General features: G+C 37.3%; 1 protein-coding gene and 1 non-coding gene across 2 annotated transcripts in view; one reads left to right on the top strand and one right to left on the bottom strand.

Moving 5' to 3' along the window:
- Positions 1-1,379: 1,379 nt before the first annotated feature.
- Positions 1,380-19,900, bottom strand: part of Synj2bp (synaptojanin 2 binding protein) — a 36,958-nt gene continuing 18,437 nt past the window's right edge. The window contains exons 3-4 of the mRNA XM_052185536.1: positions 9,087-9,182; positions 1,380-7,141 (exon numbers count right to left, since the gene is read on the bottom strand). Coding sequence (XP_052041496.1) covers positions 7,001-7,141; positions 9,087-9,182 — 237 coding nt within the window. The 3' untranslated portion in view covers positions 1,380-7,000. The remainder of the gene's footprint in view (positions 7,142-9,086; positions 9,183-19,900) is intronic.
- LOC127688257 (small nucleolar RNA SNORA40) lies at positions 6,250-6,369 on the top strand. The gene has a single exon (XR_007978653.1). It is a non-coding gene; the product is annotated as a small nucleolar RNA SNORA40 (small nucleolar RNA).

Here is a 19,900-nt window from a genome sequence, read left to right as displayed (position 1 = left end):
GCTAGAAGATCCTGAGCAGATTTATAAACACCCTAAGAGAACACAAATGCCAGACCAAGCTACTATACCCAGCAAAGCTCTCAATTACCATAAATGGAGAAACCAAGATATTCCATGGCAAAACCAAATTCACACAATATCTTTCCACAAATCCAGTCCTACAAAGGATAATAGATGGAAAACTCAAACACAAAGAGGGAAACTACACCCTAGAAAAAGCAAGAAACTAACCTTCTTTCAACAAACCCAAAAGAAGATAGCCATACAATCATAAAAATAACATCAAAAATAACAGGAAGCAACAATCACTATTGCTTAATATCACTTAACATCAATGGACTAAATTCCCTAATAAAAAGACATAGACAACCAGACTGGGTTTGTAAACAGGACCCAGCATTTTGCTGGATACAGGAAACGCACCTCAGTGACAAAGGCAGACACTACCTCTGAGTAAAAGGCTGGAAAACAATTTTCCAAGCAAATGGTCCCAAGAAACAAGCTGGAGTAGCCATTCTAATATTGAATAAAATTAACTGTCACCTAAAAGTCATCAAAAAGGATAAGGAAGGACACTTTATACTCATCAAAGAAAAAATTGACCAAGAAGAACTCTCAATTCTGAACATCTATGTTCCAAATGCAAGGACACCCACATTCATAAAAGAAACTATACTAAAGCTCAAAGCACACATTGCACCTCACACAATAATAGTAGGAGACCTTAATACCCCACTCTCATCAATGGACAGATCATGGAATCACAAACTAAACAGAGACATGGTGAAACTAGCAAGTTATGGACCAAATGGATTTAACAGGTATTTATAGAACATTTCATCCTAAAATAAAAGAATATACCTTCTTCTCAGCACCTCATGGTACCTTCTCCAAAATTGACCATATAATTTGACACAAAACAAGCCTCAGCCAAGACAATAATATTGAAATAACCCCATGCCTCCTATCAGATCACCATTCACTTAAGCTGGTCTTCAATAACAACAACATAAAAAAAAAAAAACTAAAAAAAAAAAACCAGAAATCCCACATACTCATGGAAACTGAACAACTCTATACTCAATGATAACTTGGCCAGGGAAGAAATAAAAAAAAGAAATTAAAAACGTTTTAGAATTTAATGAAAATGAAGGCACAACATACCCAAACTTATGGGACACAATGAAAGCAGTGCTAAGAGGAAAACTCAAAGCTCTATGTGTCTCCAAAAAGAAATTGGAGAGAGTATACACTACCAGCTTGACAGCACACTTGAAAGCTCTAGAACACAAAGACACAAGTACACCATAGGAATACACGTAGATGGTAGGAAATAAACTCGGCTGGAATGAACCACATAGAAACAAAAAGAACTATACAAAAAAAAAAAAAAAATCAACAAAACCAGGAGCTGTTTCTTTGAGAAAATCAACAAGATAGATATACCCTTTGCCAGACTAACCAGATGGCACAGAGACAATATCCAAATTAACAAAATCAGAAATGAAAAGGGAGATATAACAACAGAAACTGAGGAAATTCAAAACAATCAGTCTACTACAAAAGCCTATATTCAACAAAACTGGGAAATCTGGATAAAATGGACAATTTCTACACAGAAACCAAATACTATCAGATAAACCATCTAAACAGTCCCATAACCCCTAAAGAAACAGAGCAGTCATTAAAAGTCTCCCAACCAAAAAAAGCCCAGAACCAGATGGGTTTCGTGTAGAATTCTATCAGATCTTCAAAGAAACCATAACACCAATACTCTTCAAACTATTCCACAAAATAGAAACAGAAGGAAAACTACCCAAATCATTCTATGAAGTCACATTTAGGCTGCATATTCTCCCTTGGAGATGGAACGGTTTCTGTCTAATCAGGAACTTGTCACAATTTCCTTTCATAGAGGACTTCATAAGAGATATTTTTCTACTTCTATCATGTTTAATATTCCAATAGATTTTAAAAACTGAAAGAAAAAAATCAGAGCAGAAAGGAAACAACATAAGGTGCTTGAAAAAATTTTCCAAGAACTGAAAAGCCTGGAAGATGTACACGTATCCAGTAATAGCAAACAGAATTGGAAACACAGCATTACAACTGCAACAGAATTCAATGCTGTGTCTTCATTTGCAAATCTGCCAACACTGAAAAGGATCATCCCATCTTCCTGTGACTATTCAATATACTACGAAGTTCTTTTGCAAATTATTCTACTGACAAATAACAAAACTGCACTGAAAACCTTTATTAGTCCCCCTCCCTTCCCTTTCTCCCTTGTAATAATGAAACAATGAGGGGAAGCATTACTATTTAATAGAGCTAGATTTTTCATCAATAGTGCTTTCTTCCGTCAAATTTTGTATTATTAAGTGCATCAGGTAAATAGTCACTTGCTTTGAATTCTTTATATAGAAATCAACACAAGTTAATGGCAATTCAGAATCTCATTCCCACTGGGCAAAATTCTTTAAAATATTGTCTTTTTAAAAAAATTATAACTATATAGGTGAGGGCTGGTCTCAATAAAATTCTGCAGTTAAAAGGAACAGCAAATAAGGCTTACCTAGGAGACAGCCGACCTTAAAACTCCTGGGAGAGGCAGAGAGCTTAACAACTCAAACCCTGTACTTATTCAGTGATGCTAAAAAAGATACATTAAAGATCACCCACTCTCAAATGCTAAACTCTTTCAACTTAGTGACTAAATTTTATTTTGTATTTCTGTACTAGTATTGATAGTTATATGCTAAATAAGGAAAAAAATCATTATCTATACAAAGACACATTCCACTGAAAGTGGGTAGAATAAAATCCTTATTGAACACACACACACACACACACACACACACACACACACACACACAGAGGAAGTAGGCGGGGAAGAGAGAGGAGAAGGTGGGGGATATCCAGCACTGGCTTCCTACTCACAGAGATCTGCATCCTAATGCTGGGATCAAAGACATGTCCCATCATACTTAGCCTCTAAATATATTTAAATTGTTTATTTGCACAATAAAATCCAAAATACTACAAACAGCTTGTATCTAACTTAAAACTAATGGAATTAAAACAACACCTGATTAGGTTTCTCAATTTGTTCGATGGTTTCTCCCGTTCTAATCTGGATGCCTACACAATCCTCTCTAGCTGTCTATCATTCCTTCTGGTCTTTATTGAAAGCCTAAAGAGAAAAGATGAAAGTAAACTGATTTTTAAAATATAGTTTTTTTATGTTTTCATGTTGTGGATACACTAAAACAAATTTGAGACCAAAATAAGGGGATAGGGCATCTAAGTTGAAGTTAGCTCACCTTTCTGACCCTCATTTTTTTCAATTCTCATACAATTTATATCCAAGAGTATTTTAGATTCACCACCCTATGACTTGGTTATTAATGGCTGTACAAGCTGAAGCACTTACTAACCACATATGTTACTGGAGGTTGATCGGTCTGTCCTGAGCACCTAGGAGTAAAACAATGTTCCATTTCTTACTCTGCCTCTGTATGGGAGTGCAAGGGGGAGGATGCTCAGGGCTCTGGACATGGCCAAGTTTTTAATTCTGGCTATTGAAATGCCATGGAACATTTCCAAGAGTCTGTACATTTTAGCCACCTGATGAAACATTTTATTGTTGACTGAATTCTAGTCCCACATGTTTTTACTTAATGTGGGTTGCCCAGCCAGCTGTCCAAGTGACTGTAGGCAGAGAGAGTTCCTGATAGTGGTGAATCTCAAGGTTCAGAATTAGCCAGTTACCTAGAAGGACAGAGTTGCTGGCTGCCACACAATCATCCCACTCCATAAGCATGGGACGAAACCCAAGCGTTTGCAGGTAATACGTTGCTTTTATCCAGAGACCTCATATGAGGACTGCTAGCAGTGAGGAATATTATTGATACTGTCATCCATAGTCCTATGATTAAATCATGATTCTCTTTTACCAACTATATAATCCTAGGAAAATACTTTCTTCTCTCATCTTCAGTCTCTTTACAGCAATACTTAAATCTCAGGGTACTTCACAGTGTTACTAATCAGTTTAACAAAGTCCCTGGCATAGACTGTAATTACAAATAATATTTCTATTTGTTGCCTGTGGCTAGATGGTCCAATTAATTGCATGAAATCATCCACACAGAAAACTATAGGAAAAGGAAACAAAAATGACTGAGGCAAACAGTATCTATTAGAATTACATATAATTCACAATGACAAATACAAGAAATACGTTATGGGGACTTAAAAATATTTATAATCAATTTTCAAAACATTAAACATTATAATTTATGTGGCAGGTTCATCATATATAATCTTTAAGGTGGTAGGAATATTTGAGTCAGTCTATAAGGAACATAAAATTTGAATAATCTATATAGATTCTCAACATCTCATCTATGATAATTTTAGTTTTCATACAACTAAGAGTGAAATATTAAAGTATTTGCCTAAAACTTAAATGTTTTGGTCAAGTGTTGTTTCTTTCCTAAGGAGACCCAAATGTTACCAGAATCCTTATCAACCAAAGTAAAACTTCTACCAATGATATTTTTGATTTATATCAATGCAACACACAACAGTGTTTTATCCTCCTTGCCATTTGTTTTACTTTGCATGTCTGAAGGTCTTTCAAATAAGTTTCCAAGCCCTGAGGTGAATACTAGAGGTAAGCAGGCCCACGGCAGAGCTGTTAGCCATGCCATCAGATACAAGAAGGGTAGCAGACACTGGGCCTCCTGAGTGCTGCTGCTCCAGACAAGAGCTGGAATACGTCTTGCTTTCTGTGGAACTTACAATGACTCCACTTATTAAGTCATTTTCAAAAAGTACTGAATGGCTTTGTTAAGTGAAGATTGTTTAAAGCAAATGTCTCCCTGTATCAAGAGTTTGCCCACAGGCAAAGTCTCATTGGACTGTTCAAGACTTTCTACTCTCCTCTGATGCCACTACACGATGGCTTTCCTTTTCTGAATTGCTTATAATACTTGCTGGTTATCTGCTTATCTTCTACGTTGCTGCATTGTGCTGTTTTGCATGGCAACATTTTTCTTACTGGTTGCATTTATTACTCAATTGATAAGACTCTTTTAACTTTTCCCCTATTTACTCATGCTCTTACTAGATGATTAGCACCTAATGATTCCCTCCTCTATGAAATCTTCAGTGCCCTGATCTCAGGAGCTATTTTCTTTTGCTGTCTGTAATATAAACAACTTACACTTACATAGCTAATTCCATTTTAAAGGTTTTCTTCCTAACTGTAACCACAAGGTCCTTCTGGATGAAGTATGTGCATTTCCCTTTCTTACAAAGGTGTCTTGACAAAACTAATGTGCAATCAACATCTGTTAAGTGACTGCTAGTCAGGAAAACTCTTCATAATTTTATGTCAAAATAATAGTTTGGCCAATTGAAAAGATGGAAATTATTTTCTTAAAGTGAAAAAAAAAATAGTCTTGGTTCAACTATCCTCAGTACTGTAAAACCGGCTCAGATGCTACATAAACAGGACAGCTCCCTCCTCGCCCACGTCCCTGCTGTCCTCTGGCGTCTGGTCATCCACACTGTGTACTCAGGCTTTCCTTAGAAATGCTCACCAAATTTCCTTGCATCCTCTATAAACAAACAAAATATATTCCTTCCCTTTTCTGAAAAATGGTCCATTAACCTTATTAAAACCAAAATTAGTGTTTATAGCTTTGGGGGAAATACACAAAAACCCACCCCAATTCAGGCCTTCTCATCTTAACTCAGTCAGAAGTAGGCTGGTTCTAGGTCCATCCTGCCAGGAAGGCAGTTCCCTTAGGTTTTGCCTGATACTCAAACTGAACATTGTTGAGCATCTTTGAGAGGTCAAGTGCCACCTTGGGGCATGATCTTTTTTCGAAAAGTTGTCTTGTTGCTTTATTTGGCCCTTCTGCTTCCCATGGCCATGCCAATACGTCCTTTAACAGTACTGTAAAAATAGCAACTAAGGGAGTTCAGAGACTGGTAGGACTCATCTTTACACCCCAAAGTCTTTTGAACAAACTGACTTGAGTAGAGCTGCCTTACTACAATTTCCCACTCAGTAGCTACTGAGTAACACTAGTTGTTCTACAATTTTTAACTACTTGCTTCAGTCATTACTTTCTTAATGCTGCTGACTGAGCATGCTCGTTTAAAGCTAGCTCTCCCATCCCCATCAGACATGCTCTGCTATTATTTCTTAAAGTGTTTCAGTTACAATCAGCCCTTAGCACTGTGTATGCTTGTAACTTGTGGACAAAGACTTATGACAAGTGGAAAAGGTAAGTTCTCTTTACAATCCAGAACTCATTTTTCAATATGAGTCTTGATTGTATATGAAGGAATATGATCCTCTAGTTCCCAAAAGTTGTCCATTAGAAACCCAAGAACCAGTAGTTTCCTTACCTCTTTAATTCTCCATAAGGCATCAATTTTATGCTACTGTGTGTGTTACTGTATATATGTATTTTCTTTTTTAAGTAAAAAAAAAAAAAGAAAGAAAAAACTTCATTCACCTATGTCTAATATAGGTATCTAGGTAGATAGTTAAAAATTAAAGGCCACAAATACTTCCCAAGAAAAAGGATTTAAAAAAAAAATCAGCTCCTCCTTTCACATAGCACAGCTAGCCTGCAAAGCACGCCAGCTAAGCAAAAGGTGTCATCCGTGGAGATGGGAAGACTGAGCTTTTCCTCTTTGGATGATAGCTGAATTTTTATTGGCAGTTCTAGTAAAATATGTAACTTCTCATTTATTCTAAGCAAGGCTTTCCCCCACCCACAGCTTTTCTCCAAATATTCCTTTTGCTCTTCCATTAGAATTTTAAGTCTTGGAGATTTTGAATAGCAAGGTTTTAGGTGATAAGCAGTCACTGTAAATTATGTGTTGGCTATGTGGAGAAGAAAGAATATGGGGGGATGTCAGAGACAGTGAGTGAGAGAGCTATAGTTCACTGGACACACTGGAAGGCACAAGCATTTCAAAGCTGCTTTCGGTATCTCACGAAGGCCCAGACTGCTACCATGGTAAGGGCAAACACTGGTAGCAGCACCATAGCTACAGGAACTCCACTTGGCTCTCCTTCTCCTCGATGTACTATGGGTCCATTCTGCACTGGTAACTGAAAGAGAAGGACAAATATTAACTCTCTGACTACTGTGTATGCCACAACCAACAGACCCAAGTTGACAACTACCTGGAGATGTAATCTATACCACCCACACCTATAAACCCACATATTCCTAACAAAGGGACAGACTACTGTCCTAGCTGATGCATTACTCTCACAAATGTTCTGATGGGAAGCATTTAACTTTTGTTTACTGGCTTAATGGGACCGCACAGAGTAGAGTAGGTAATTTCTGTTTCTATAATATCTCTACCTTGTTATATATACTTTCTAACATGAAATGAAGGGGTGAGATGAAAGTTATGATCCTTCAGGAAGCCTGATATTGCAGAGCAGAAAAAAAAAAAGAGGAAGGAAACCTTCTTTCTAGAAACATTTACTTAAAAAGAAAACCACTCATTTTAATACAGTAAGAACAGATCCAAACTCTGTCAACACAGTTACAATGTCATTACTTAGAAAGCTTCTAAGTTAGCCTTTTGCTCCTAAGATGGAGTCTCGTCCTCCATGCCCACATTTGCAATGTTAGATACAGATAAAGGTGAAATATACGTGGAATAGACATTAAAGACTTAAGAGAGAAATAAACTACATCCTAATCATTCTCAATTTTTATCCCCCAAGTATTTCCTTTTATATCTGCACTGTCTTTCTTCATTCCAACCCTGTTTTATAGGGTGTTCCCTCTTAGATCAATTTTGGGGGGTTAACTTGAAATAACTACAATACCTTCTTCCAGTTAGATTTAACCTCATTACATCCTGCCCTGAAACCCTAGTCCCTTCTATTGAGAAGCAATTGCACAAACTGTCTTCTATAACTACTGTTATACCACTGTACTGGCTGGTTTTGTGTGTCAACTTGACACGAGCTGGAGTTATCACAGAGAAAGGAGTTTCAGTTGGGGAAGTGCCTCCATGAGATCCAGCTGTGGGGCATTTTCTCAATTAGTGATCAAGGGGGAGGGCCCCTTGTGGGTGGTACCATCTCTGGGCTGTATTCTTGGGTTCTATAAGAGCGCAGACTGAGCAAGCCAGGGGAAGCAAGCCAGGAAAGAACATTTCTCCATGGCCTCTGCATCAGCTCCTGCTTCCTAACCTGCTTGAGTGCCAGTCCTGACTTCCTTTTGTGATGAAGAGCAATGCAGAAGTGTAAGCTGAATAAACCCTTTCCTCCCCAACTTGCTTCTTGGTCATGATGTTTGTGCAGGAATAGAAACCCTGACTAAGACAACCCACTTATTAAGTGACAAGTCCTGAAAGACATGGGTTTTTAGGGTTAGATGAAGTTTTGGACTAATACTGCTTGTTGCATTCTAAGTTATTTGTGGGTGTTTCTAAAGTGAATGTGTATCTTCAAAAGGAACCCCTATCATATCTGAACTATATGCCCACATAAATTCTCCATGCTTTAGAACCAGAGGAGAACCACTGCAAAATCAGATGCTGAGCAGATGCTGTACTGTCTTTTATCTACTTGCCTTTGAGTTCAACACACTCACATTCTGTTTGCAACTCTGGTTGTTTTCTTGGATATCATTTTATGTTTTGGGTTTTTTTTTTCTTTTTCTTTTTCTTTTTTATAGTTTGAGTTTAATTTTAGAGTCTCACCAGGTAGTTCAAACTAACTTCTGCTTTCTCCAGCTTTTTTTTTACTAGCTCCTTTCAATCTTCTTCAGCCTCCATACATTCACTTGGACTCTTACCAAGTAATTCTACTTTCTTTTCATTTTCACTTAATCAAGCTTTAATCCACTGAAGGCAGTACCTGGGTTACACACTTCTTTTACTGGTAGGCAGAAATGCTGAAGAACTCCTGCCTATGCTAGGCAGTCATAACAAAAGATAAAGTAAAACAGATTTTGAAGATTACAAGTTTATTCACAAGAACAGTGTAACAGCCTACTGCCCCAGACCCAGATGTAAGTGATACCTACCCTGTGCTGTACTCTCAGAGACACAGCATATCCTGCGTTACGGAAGAGGTCTACAGCATCTTGGTGCAGCAGGTTCTTCAGGTCTTGGCCATTTACCTGTCAATAGAAAGAGAGAGAGTTAGAAAGACATGAGACTAAGTCTCTTAAGTGAACAATGTACTTTCATGCAGTGAACCAATCCCTTAAAAATAAAATCATACTCTTTCAGGTCAAATTTCAAAGTCTAGGAATATGGGCTAAATTACTGAGCATGCAGGAGGAAGTTTCTTCATTTTCAAAGTAAGGTTTTCCAACAACCGAGGATCCACAAACCATCTAAAGTGAATCCAGGTTTTAATAGATTTGTTTCTCCTCTTTCTTAACTTCTGAGCTTATCCTGTTCTGGTTCTGGTTGCTGTCCCTGAAGATCTCTGTGAGTATCTATCTCTATGCCCTCTATGGCATCATCTTCTAGGTTATCCCCTTATTCTTTATAGTCCTAGTCCTAATCATTTCTAGCTTCGGCCCTGGAAACATAATTCTCTAGCCCATTCTAGTAGATTTGCTTTATTGTCAACAACTTCCATTGGTTCCATATAAATTCCTGTCCTCAAATTTACTAAAAATCTATTTTTGTGAAGATACAAACCTTTACAAATCACTTGAATGGAGGGATTCCTACTACACAGAGGTGACAAATGTGAAGCACCAGTGCTCTTTCTGTTGTTAGGAGTCACAAGTGTTATTTACAGCACACTCAGTAACTCATCCCATCCCACCTTGTGCAAGACATATAGATTTACAGGTGTCACTGTCACTATTAATAGCATTAGTAGATGAAATATTTACTGTATTTAGTAAGTTTGTGTTTATATAGATTATCAAATTTAATCCTGCAATTATCCTATGAAGTAGACTGCATTATTTTTATACTAACTTTGTTAATAAAGTATCTGACACACTGCCTCCTGAGTATAGAAACATGAGTTCGAGATTTTAAATAATGGAATGAAGCTCAAAGAACTCTTCCATTTCACTGTTCATTGAATGTTTCTCTTTTCCCACCCTGACTTGCCAACTGCCCCTTTGTTTGGCTGAGGCTGAAGCTGTATAAATTTGTATTCTTCTCACTGTGCTCATCAGTTTTAGGCTAAGTTTTAGACAGGCTGGGTGGCTCAAGAGGATACTGAGACAGATCAAGTCTACACAGAGTTCTCATTTGTTGGGAGCCCAGGACAAGTCCAGTGGGGAGAAGCAGCTTATGTACAGGGTCTTGATCAGACCTAAGTTATTGAATAGCAAAGTGTACAAGGACCTTAAGAAACACAGCAGCTATGGAAATTTCCCATTCAGTGAGACCGAGTAGTCACCAGGAGAACGTGTTGTAAGAGGCAGGCTTGACAGCCATAGTGAGAACACAGAAAACAGTCAACACCCTACAGAAATCCACCTCGGCATCTGCTGTCTTCAACCAATATCCCCATCCAGACCTAACATCTTCTTTCTCTAACATATTTTTCTTGTTCCTTCTCTTCATGAGTCCTGCTAGTATCTTTGAGATGTGAAACTACCAATATTTTCATTTTACAGACTGGATATTTTCTTTCTTTTTTTATTTAATATATTCTTTATTTACATTTCAAATGATTTTCCCTTTCCTGGATCCCCCCCTCCCCGAAAGTCCCATAAGCCCTCTTCCCTCCCCCTGTTCCCCCATCCACCCCTTCCCACTTCCCTGTCCTGGTATTCCCCTACACTGCTGCACTGAGCCTTTCCAGGACCAGGGGCCACCCCTTTGTTCTTCTTGGGCATCATTTGACATGTGAATTGTCTCTTGTGTATTCCAAGCTTCTAGGCTAATATCCGCTTATCAGCGAGTGAATACTATGAGTGTTCTTTTGAGACTGGGTTAGCTCACTTAGGATAATGTTCTCCAGATCCATTCATTTGTTTAAGAATTTCATGAATTCATTGTTTCTAATGGCTGAATAGTACTCCATTATGGATATATACCATATTTTTCGTATCCATTCCTCTGTTGAGGAACATCTGGGTTCTTTCCAGCTTCTGGCTATTGTAAATAGGGCTGCTATGAATATAGTGGAGCATGTATCCTTATTACATGCTGGGGAATCCTCTGGGTATATGCCCAGGAGTGGTATAGCAGGGTCCTCCAGAAGTGTTATGGCCAGTTTTCTGTGGAACAGCCAGACTGATTTCAAGGAGGTTCTACCAGCTTGCAATCCCACCAGCAGTGGAAGAGTGTTCCTCTTTCTCCACATCCTCACCAGCACCTACTGTCTCCTGAGTTTTTAATCTTAGCCATTCTGACTGCTGTCAGGTGAAATCTCAGGGTTGTTTTGATTTGCATTTCCCTAATGACTAATGATGTTGAACATTTTAAGTTGCTTCTCAGCCGTCCGAAGTTTTTCAGGTGAAAATTCTTTGTTTAGCTTTGTACCCCATTTTTAATAGGGTGACTTGGTTTTCTGGGGTCTAACTTCTTGAGTTCTTTGTATATATTGGATATTAGCCCACTGTCAGATGCAGGGTCGCTGAAGATCTTTCCCCAATTTGTTGGTTCCAGTTTTGTCCTTTTGATGGTATCCTTTGGCTTACAGAAACTTTGTAATTTTATGAGGTCCCATTTGTCAATTCTTGATCTTAGAGCATAAGCTATTTGTGTTTTCTTCAGGAACTTTCCCCCTGTGTCCATGTCCTCAAGGGTATTCCCCAGTTTCTTTTCTATTAGTTTCAGTATGTCTGGCTTTATGTGGAGGTCCTTGATCCACTTGGAGTTGAGCTTAGTACTAGGAGATAAGAATGGATCAATTTGCATTCTTCTGCATGCTGATCTCCAATTGAACCAGTAACATTTGTTGAAAAGGCTATCTTTTTTCCACTGGATATTTTCAGCTCCTTTGTCGAAGATCAAGTGACTATAGGTGTGTGGGTTTATTTCTGGGTCTTCAAATCTATTCCATTGATACACCTGCCTGTCACTGTACCAATACCATGCAGTTTTTAACATTATTGCTCTGTAGTATTGCTTGAGGTCCAAGATACTGATTCCTCCAGAAGTTCTTTTACTGTTGAGAACAGTTTTAGCTATCCTGGGTTTTTTGTTATTCCAGATGAATTTGAGAATTGCTCTAACTCTATGAAGAACTGAGTTGGGATTTGATGGGGATTGCATTGAATCTATAGATTGCTTTTGGCAAGACGGCCATTTTCATTGTATTAATCCTGCCAATCCATGAACATGGGAGATTTTTCCATCTTCTGAGGTCTTCTTCAATTTCTTTCTTCAGAGACCTGAAGTTCTTGTCATACAGATCTTTCACTTGTTTGGTTAGCGTCACACCAAGATACTTTATATTGTTTGTGACTATTGTGAAGGGTGTCGTTTCCCTAATTTCTTTCTCAGCCTGATAATCCTTTGAGTATAAGAAGGCTACTGATTTGAGTTAATTTTATATCCCGCCACTTTGCTGAAGTTGTTTATCAGCTGTAGGGGTTCTCTGGTGAAGTTTTTGGAGTCACTTCAGTACTATCATATCATACTGCAAATAGTGATTGACTTCTTCCTTTCCAATTTGTATCCCTTTGATCTCCTTTTGTTGTCTAATTGCACTAGCTAGAACTTCAAGTACTATATTGAATATATATGGAAAGAGAGGGTAGCCTTGTCTAGTCCCTGATTTTAGTGGGATTGTTTCAAGTTTCTCTCCATTTAGTTTGATGTTGGCTAATGGTTTGCTGTATATTGCTTTTACTATGTTTAGGTATGGGCCTTGAATTCCTGTTATTTCTAAGACTTTTAGCATGAAAGGATGCTGAATTTTGTCAAATGCTTTTTCAGCATCTAATGAAATGACCATGTGGGTTTTTTCTTTGAGTTTGTTTATGTAGTGGATTGCATTGATGGATTTCCATATATTGAACCATCCCTGAATTCCCTATGATGAAACCTACTTGATCACTGGTGAATGATCGTTTTGATGTGTTCTTGGATTTGGTTGGCAAGAATTTTATTGAGTATTTTTGCATCGATGTTCATAAGGGAAATTGATCTAAAGTTCTCTTTGTTGGATTTGTGTGGTTTTGGTATCAGCGTAATTGTCCCTTCTATTTTGTGGAATAGTTTGAAGAGTATTGGTATTAGGGCTTCTTTGAAGGTCTGATAGAACTCTGCACTAAAACCATCTATATGGTCCTTTGATTTTTTTTTTTTTTTTTTTTTTTTTTTTGGTTAGAAGAATTTCTATGACCCCTTCTATTTCTTTAGGGGTTATTGTTTAGATGATCCAATTGATCCTGATTTAATTTTTGTATTTGGTATCTGTCTAGGAAATTGTCCATTTCTTCCATATTATCCAGCTGTGTTGAGTACAGGCTTTTGTAGTAGGATCTGATGATTTTTTGAATTTCCTCAGTTTCTGCTGTTATATCTCCCTTTTCATTTCTAATTTTGTTAATTTGGATACTATGTCTGTGCTCTTTAGTTAATCTGGCTAAGGGTTTATCTATCTCCCTTTTCATTTCTAATTTTGTTAATTTGGATACTGTATCTGTGCTCTTTAGTTAATCTGGCTAAGGGTTAAGCTATCTTATTGATTTTCTCAAAGGACCAGCTCCTGGTTTTGTTGATTCTTTGTATGGTTCTCTTTGTTTCCACTTGATTGCTTTCAGCCCTGACTTTGATGATTTCCTGTCTTCTACTCCTCCAGGGTGAAATAGCTTCGTTTTGTTCCAGAGCTGTCAGGTGTGCTGTTACGCTGCTAGTGTACACTCTCTCCAGTTTCTTTTTGGAGGCACTCAGGGCTATGAGTTTTCCTCTTAGCACTGCTTTCATTGTGTCTCTAGATTTGGGTATGTTGTGCCTTCATTTTCATTAAAGTCTAAAAAGTCTTTATTTCTTCTTTGGCCAAGGTATCATTGAGTATTGTTCAGCCTTCATGTGTATGTAGGCTTTCTGTCGTTTTTGTTGCTATTGAAAACCACTCTTACTCCACAGTGATCTGATAGGAGGCATGGGATTAGTCTGATCTTCTTATATTTGTTGAGGTCTGTCTTGTGACCAATTACATGGTCGATTTTGGAGAACATACCATGAGGTGCTGAGAAAAAGGTATATTCTTTTGCTTTAGGATGAAATGTTTTATATTAATATATAAATATTAATATATATTAAATCCAATTGGTCCAAAGCTTCAATTAGTTTCACTGTGCCCCTGTTTAGTTTCTGTTTTCCTGATCGGTCCATTGAGGAGAGTGGAGTGTTGAAGTCACCCACAATTATTGTGTTAGGTGCAATGTGTGCTTTGAGTTTTAGTAAAGTTTCTTTTACGAATAAGGGTTCCCTTGCATTTGGCACATAGATGTTCAGAATTTAGAGTTCTTCTTGGTGGATTTTTCCTTTGACCAGCAAGAAGTGTCCTTCCCTGTCTCTTTTGATGACTTTAGGTTGAAAGTCAATTTTATCTGATATTAGGACTGGCTACTCTGGCTTGTTTCCTGAGACCATTTGCTTGTAGAATTGTCTTCCAGCCTTTTACTCTAAGGTAGTTTTTGTCTTTGACACTGAGGTGTGTTTCCTGTATGCAGCAAAATGTAGGGTCCTGTTTCCTTACCCAGTCTGTTAGTCTGTATCTTTTTATTAGGGGATTGATGAGTCTATTGATGTTAGAAATATTAAGGAATAATGACTATTACTTCCTGTCATTTTTGATGTTATTTTTATATTTGAGTGGTTATCTTCTTTTGGGTTTGATGAAAGAAGGTTACTATCTTGCTTTTTACAGGGTGTAGTTTCCCTCCTTGTATTGGCATTTTCCACCTATTATCCTTTGTAGGGCTGGGTTTGTGGAAAGATATTGTGTAAACTTGGTTTTGTCATGGAATATTTTGGTTTCTCCATCTATGGTGATTGAAGAGTTTTGCTGGGTAGTCTTGGCTGACATTTGTGTTCTCTTAGAATCTGCATGAGATCTGCCCAGGATCTTCTAGCTTTCATGGTCTCTGGTGAGAAGTCTGGTATAATTCTGATAGGTCTTCCTTTATATGTTACTTGCCCTTTTTCTCTTACTGCCTTTAATATTCTTTCTCTGTTTAGTACATTTGGGGTTTTGATTATTATGTGACAGGAGGTAGTTCTGTTCTGGTCCAGTCTGTTTGGAGTTCTGTAGGCTTCTTGTATATTCATGGGCATCTCTCTCTCTTTAGGTTAGGGAAGTTTTCTTCCATAACTTTGTTGAAGATATTTGCTGGCCCTTTAAGTTGTAAATCTTCACTCTCATTTATACCTATAATCCTTAGGTTTGGTCTTCTCATTGTATCCTGGATTTCCTGGATGTTTTGGGTTACAAGCTTTTTGCATTTTGCATTTTCTTTGACTGTTGAGTCAATGGTTTCTATAGTATCTTCAGCATCTGAGATTCTTTCTTCTGTCTCTTGTATTCTGTTGTTGATATTTGCATCTATGGCCCCTGATTTTTTCTTAAGGTTTTCTATCTCCAAGGTTGTCTCCCTTTGTGATTTCTTAGTTGTTTCTACTTCTGTTTTTAGATCCTGGATGCTTTTGCTCAGTTCCTTCACTTGTTTGTTTGTGTTTTCCTGTAATTCTTTAAGAGATTTTTGTGTTTCCTCTTTCAAGAGTTCTGCCTGTTGACTCAATTTTTCCTGCATTTCTTTAAGTGATTTTTGTGTTTCCTCTTTATTGGCTTCTATCTGTTGACCCATATTCTCCTGAATTTCTTTAAGTGATTTTTGCATTTCCATTGTAAGGACTTCTAATTTATTCATGTTCACCTGTATTTCTTTAAGAGATTCATTTATGTCCTTTTTGTGTTCCTCTAACAGCATCATGGCCATCAATTTTAAATCCAAATCTTGTTTTTCTAGTTACCAACCGAGATTAAACTCAGGCATTAACATTTAGACATACCAGACATATAGCCAACTCTAAAAAAACTATTCACAACTTCTGCCCTTCACACTTTTCAGTCCTTCATTAGATTTTCTCTTTATCATCTGTGCTTTTAACATCTTCATATTGCATTTTACTCATCTAGGATTTTGGCTGTAATTTCAACAAAGCACTTTGTAAATTTTTGTAATCATTTGTCCCAGTACCTGACACCTAGTCCAGGGGCACATTACACTACTTTCCTTGCCACTGTTGAGTTGAATAACCCTGGAGAAAAGCTTGATTACATTCTGTACAGAGATCCAAGTTAGCTGCCACAGCTTATCCTTAAAACCCTTCTATTTATCAAGCAAACTCACTACTAAATATTCATTAGTATCTGTTACATACCTTGTTTGTTATCCTAACCTGATTCACCTCAACAGATTCTTCTGTCTCATCTCATGCTCACTCTTCCCTTCTGATCTTCTCCCTCCAATGTGAAGGTCTCTGTCACTGCTCCTTTTCCCCAATCCCTACTTAAATCTATTTCTATTTGTCAAGAATAACCCATACACTATGTATTTTCAGAACTCAGTCACTTTCTTCTCTTGATTAGAATCTTTTGATAGTCCTTCTCAAGTAAAGCCTTTGTTCTCTACATAGAAAAAATGTACGTACATGGCTTTTCTCTTTCTTCCCCTACAAAATTGTTGAAGGACCTACTTATGGAGCTGGCAACATGGCTGTCTGGCCAAGAGTACACTGGCTTCTCTTCTAGAGGACCTGGGTTCAGTTCCCAGCACCATGGCAGCTTACAACCATCTGAAACGCCAGTTCCAGGGGTTAAGATGTGCTCATTTTGCCTCTCACAGGCACCAAGTCCAAACACACGATACACATACATCCATACACAGGCAAAACTCCATATACACTAAAAACAAAAACAAAACAAATTGCATGCACTGTGTCTACTATCTCAGCATCCTTTCAATATTTTTTTTCCTTCAGATATAAAGTGAAACATGTTCTCCTGAAGGTTAAATGAAACTTCAAACATACAGATTTCACTGTTTTCTCCTAACCAGGAGACCACCTCCTTTTGTAATCAGCATCTATGTTGGATGATAAAGACTTGGCTCCTAGTTATTTTTTTTCTTGACTTCTCTGACATTCTCTCTCTTTATAGGTAAGTATATGTTTTTTATGTTATCTTTTCTGTCCAACTCTCTCCCGTGGGCATCTTTCACCATTTCCACCATATTCTCCAAAATAGCTCTACTATGCTCTGGGATTTGTCAATGTCCCGCTGGATGCTTATATTTCTGGTAATATCCACTTCAGTATATCCAAGTCTCTTTATAACTTCCCAGAAAAGCAGAAAATTCTAACTTCCCTCTTAATGACTCTCTTACCCCTTTATTCATATGTATATTTTTAAATACTCTGTAATCAGTTAAACTGCACATGTAAGATCTGTTCTGCAATCTAACACCATGACTATATGCTTTTTTATCTCCTATGGTTGCCATTTTAGGTTGTGGATACTTAGCTGGATTATGGTGGTTGCCTTTTCTGATTTATTTTACACAGTTTCTTCCCAATCCCACCTTAAATGAAACTGGAAACAAGGAAAGTGTATGCTCTTGACTTATTATACTAGTGTGAAAAGTTCTCCAGTGAATCTTCTGTTTAATCTCTCATTAGCTTCCTTCCATTTGTGATTAACGAACTCTTTTTCATCCAATTAAGAAATGTGCTTGCACTATGAAATGCAGCTGGCTTGGGGAGGGGGATGGGATAGGGGGTTTTTGGAGGGGTAATGAGGAAAGGGGATACCATTTGAAATGTAAATAAAGCAAATATCTAATAAAAAAAAAAAAAGAAGCCATTATGAATAGCAACATATTGATAAACGTGGCAACTCAGAAGAAAAGTTCCTTGAAATTACTAAAGCCACTCAGGAAAAAAACTAGATAACTCAATTAGCAAGGAATTGTATATATAATTTTATAATCACGCAAACAAAAAAGTATACTAAAAAAGTAAATAAAAATAAAATAATTTTTAAATTATTAATACAGAAGAAGAAAGAAAGAAAGAAAGAAAGAAAGAAAGAAAGAAAGAAAGAAAGAAAGAAAGAAAGGAAGGAAGGAAGGAAGGAAGGAAGGAAGGAAGGAAGGAAGGAAGGAAGGAAGGAAGGAAGGAAGGAAGGAAGGAAGGAAGGAAGAAAGAAAGAAAGAAAGAAAGAAAGAAAGAAAGAAAGAAAGAAAGAAAGAAAGAAAGAAAGAGAAAGAAAGAAAGAAATGCAGCTGGAATGGGCCAATCTGAACTCACTGTGGCTCTATAGGGGTTCTAGTATGCAGCATGAAGCAGCAGCTACATCACCACAAACTTCATAACAAGTTCACTGAGGAGTGACTATTCTTGACTAGCTATTCCTTGAGAATTTACCTTTACCTTTCCTTTACCATAAAGAATATTCTCCTGGCTTCCAAAAGCAAACTATTCTTAGCAATGCACACAAAATAAACAGTGGGTAAGGAATGGATGGTTCTCATGCAGCTTCAAATCTACTCTTCATCATATACACCTGCTTCTGCTCCAACCACAATGTGAATGATTACTAAAATAAAAACTGTTTTAATTGCTCAGTTACATTTTTTCTTTATTATCTTTTGGTATAAATCATATGCAGTGGCCATAAAAAATTAAATTCCACTTCTGATGAGAAAAGAAAAAAATATACAATATATCACACAGTTTTTCCATACCAGAACTTGAAATCAAGACAATATATGGACAATATTTAGGAATGATGAAAATAGTAAATTACTATTACTAATAGTAATAGTTATTACTAATAACTCACAAAAAATTTATCCTCAACAACTTTATTCATTATCTAAAATGTATGTACGCTAAAGAAGGAACACGTTTTCATTTTTTAGTCTAATATCTTAGGGAAAATTACAACTTTCCCTAAGGTCATATTCTATACACAAACAGGAAAACCCATTAAAAATACACTGAAAGGGCTAAGTAGATGTGGCAAAACACTTACCTAGCATGAAAAGGCCCTCTATCCAATTCCTAGGACTGCAAACTAACTAAACAAAATAAGCTAATGTTAGTAACATTCTATACTTCCTAGCCAATAATAAATGAAAGCTTAAGTAACTCGGGATGAAGCAAGTTAGACACACAGAACCATTTAAAAGTGAGGGCCTCCAGCGTTCACTTCAGAGAGAAAGGGGCTGCCATAGCTGCTGAGGCAACAACTATGCCAATGAGTTTTCTTTTCCTTTCACTTAGTCTTTCTTTATTGTTTGTTAGTTTTCAAAGTGAGTGCCTGTGTGTGTGTGTCCAGAGGAGGACACCAGGCTCCCTGTAGCTAGAGTTCTTACAGGTAGAAGTGAACTACCCAATATGGAGCTGGGAACCCCTTAATCACTGAACCATCTCCCTAAACCCTGTAGTAAATTCTTATTCCATTTCAACTAACCTCCCCTAGAAAAAGGCAAATGATTTTTCTTTCCTCTTCTGGATTCTTTATTCTCCCATATATCTACCTTTCTAAACCTTGGTATTCATCCCTCTCTTTTGCTCACATACCCTTTCCTTAAGTGAGTAGAACAAAAAATCTGTCATTCTCTGTAATATGTCTTATATGTGTGGAACACTTAATATCTTATGTCTTTGTAATATTTCTTCTATGTCTTCTATCTTGAAGTAAAGTACTCTGTGCTATAAGTTTTCAAGCTAGATGAGCTATTGGTTTTAGATATCTACTTTCCTCTTCACTAACACTTCTCTCTTACCACCCACCCACCACTAATCTCCAGTCCTTTCTCAACTCTTGGGACCTCCCAGTAATTTTGTATCTCTAGAGAAAATGGACCACACAGAGTTCCTTGTCTTAGCATAT

Source organism: Apodemus sylvaticus, chromosome 6 (genome assembly GCF_947179515.1).
Source record: "Apodemus sylvaticus chromosome 6, mApoSyl1.1, whole genome shotgun sequence".
Taxonomy (NCBI): Eukaryota; Metazoa; Chordata; class Mammalia; order Rodentia; family Muridae; genus Apodemus; species Apodemus sylvaticus.
The sequence above is the reverse complement of the archived record's forward strand: the minus strand, read 5'-3'. Positions and strand labels throughout refer to the sequence as shown.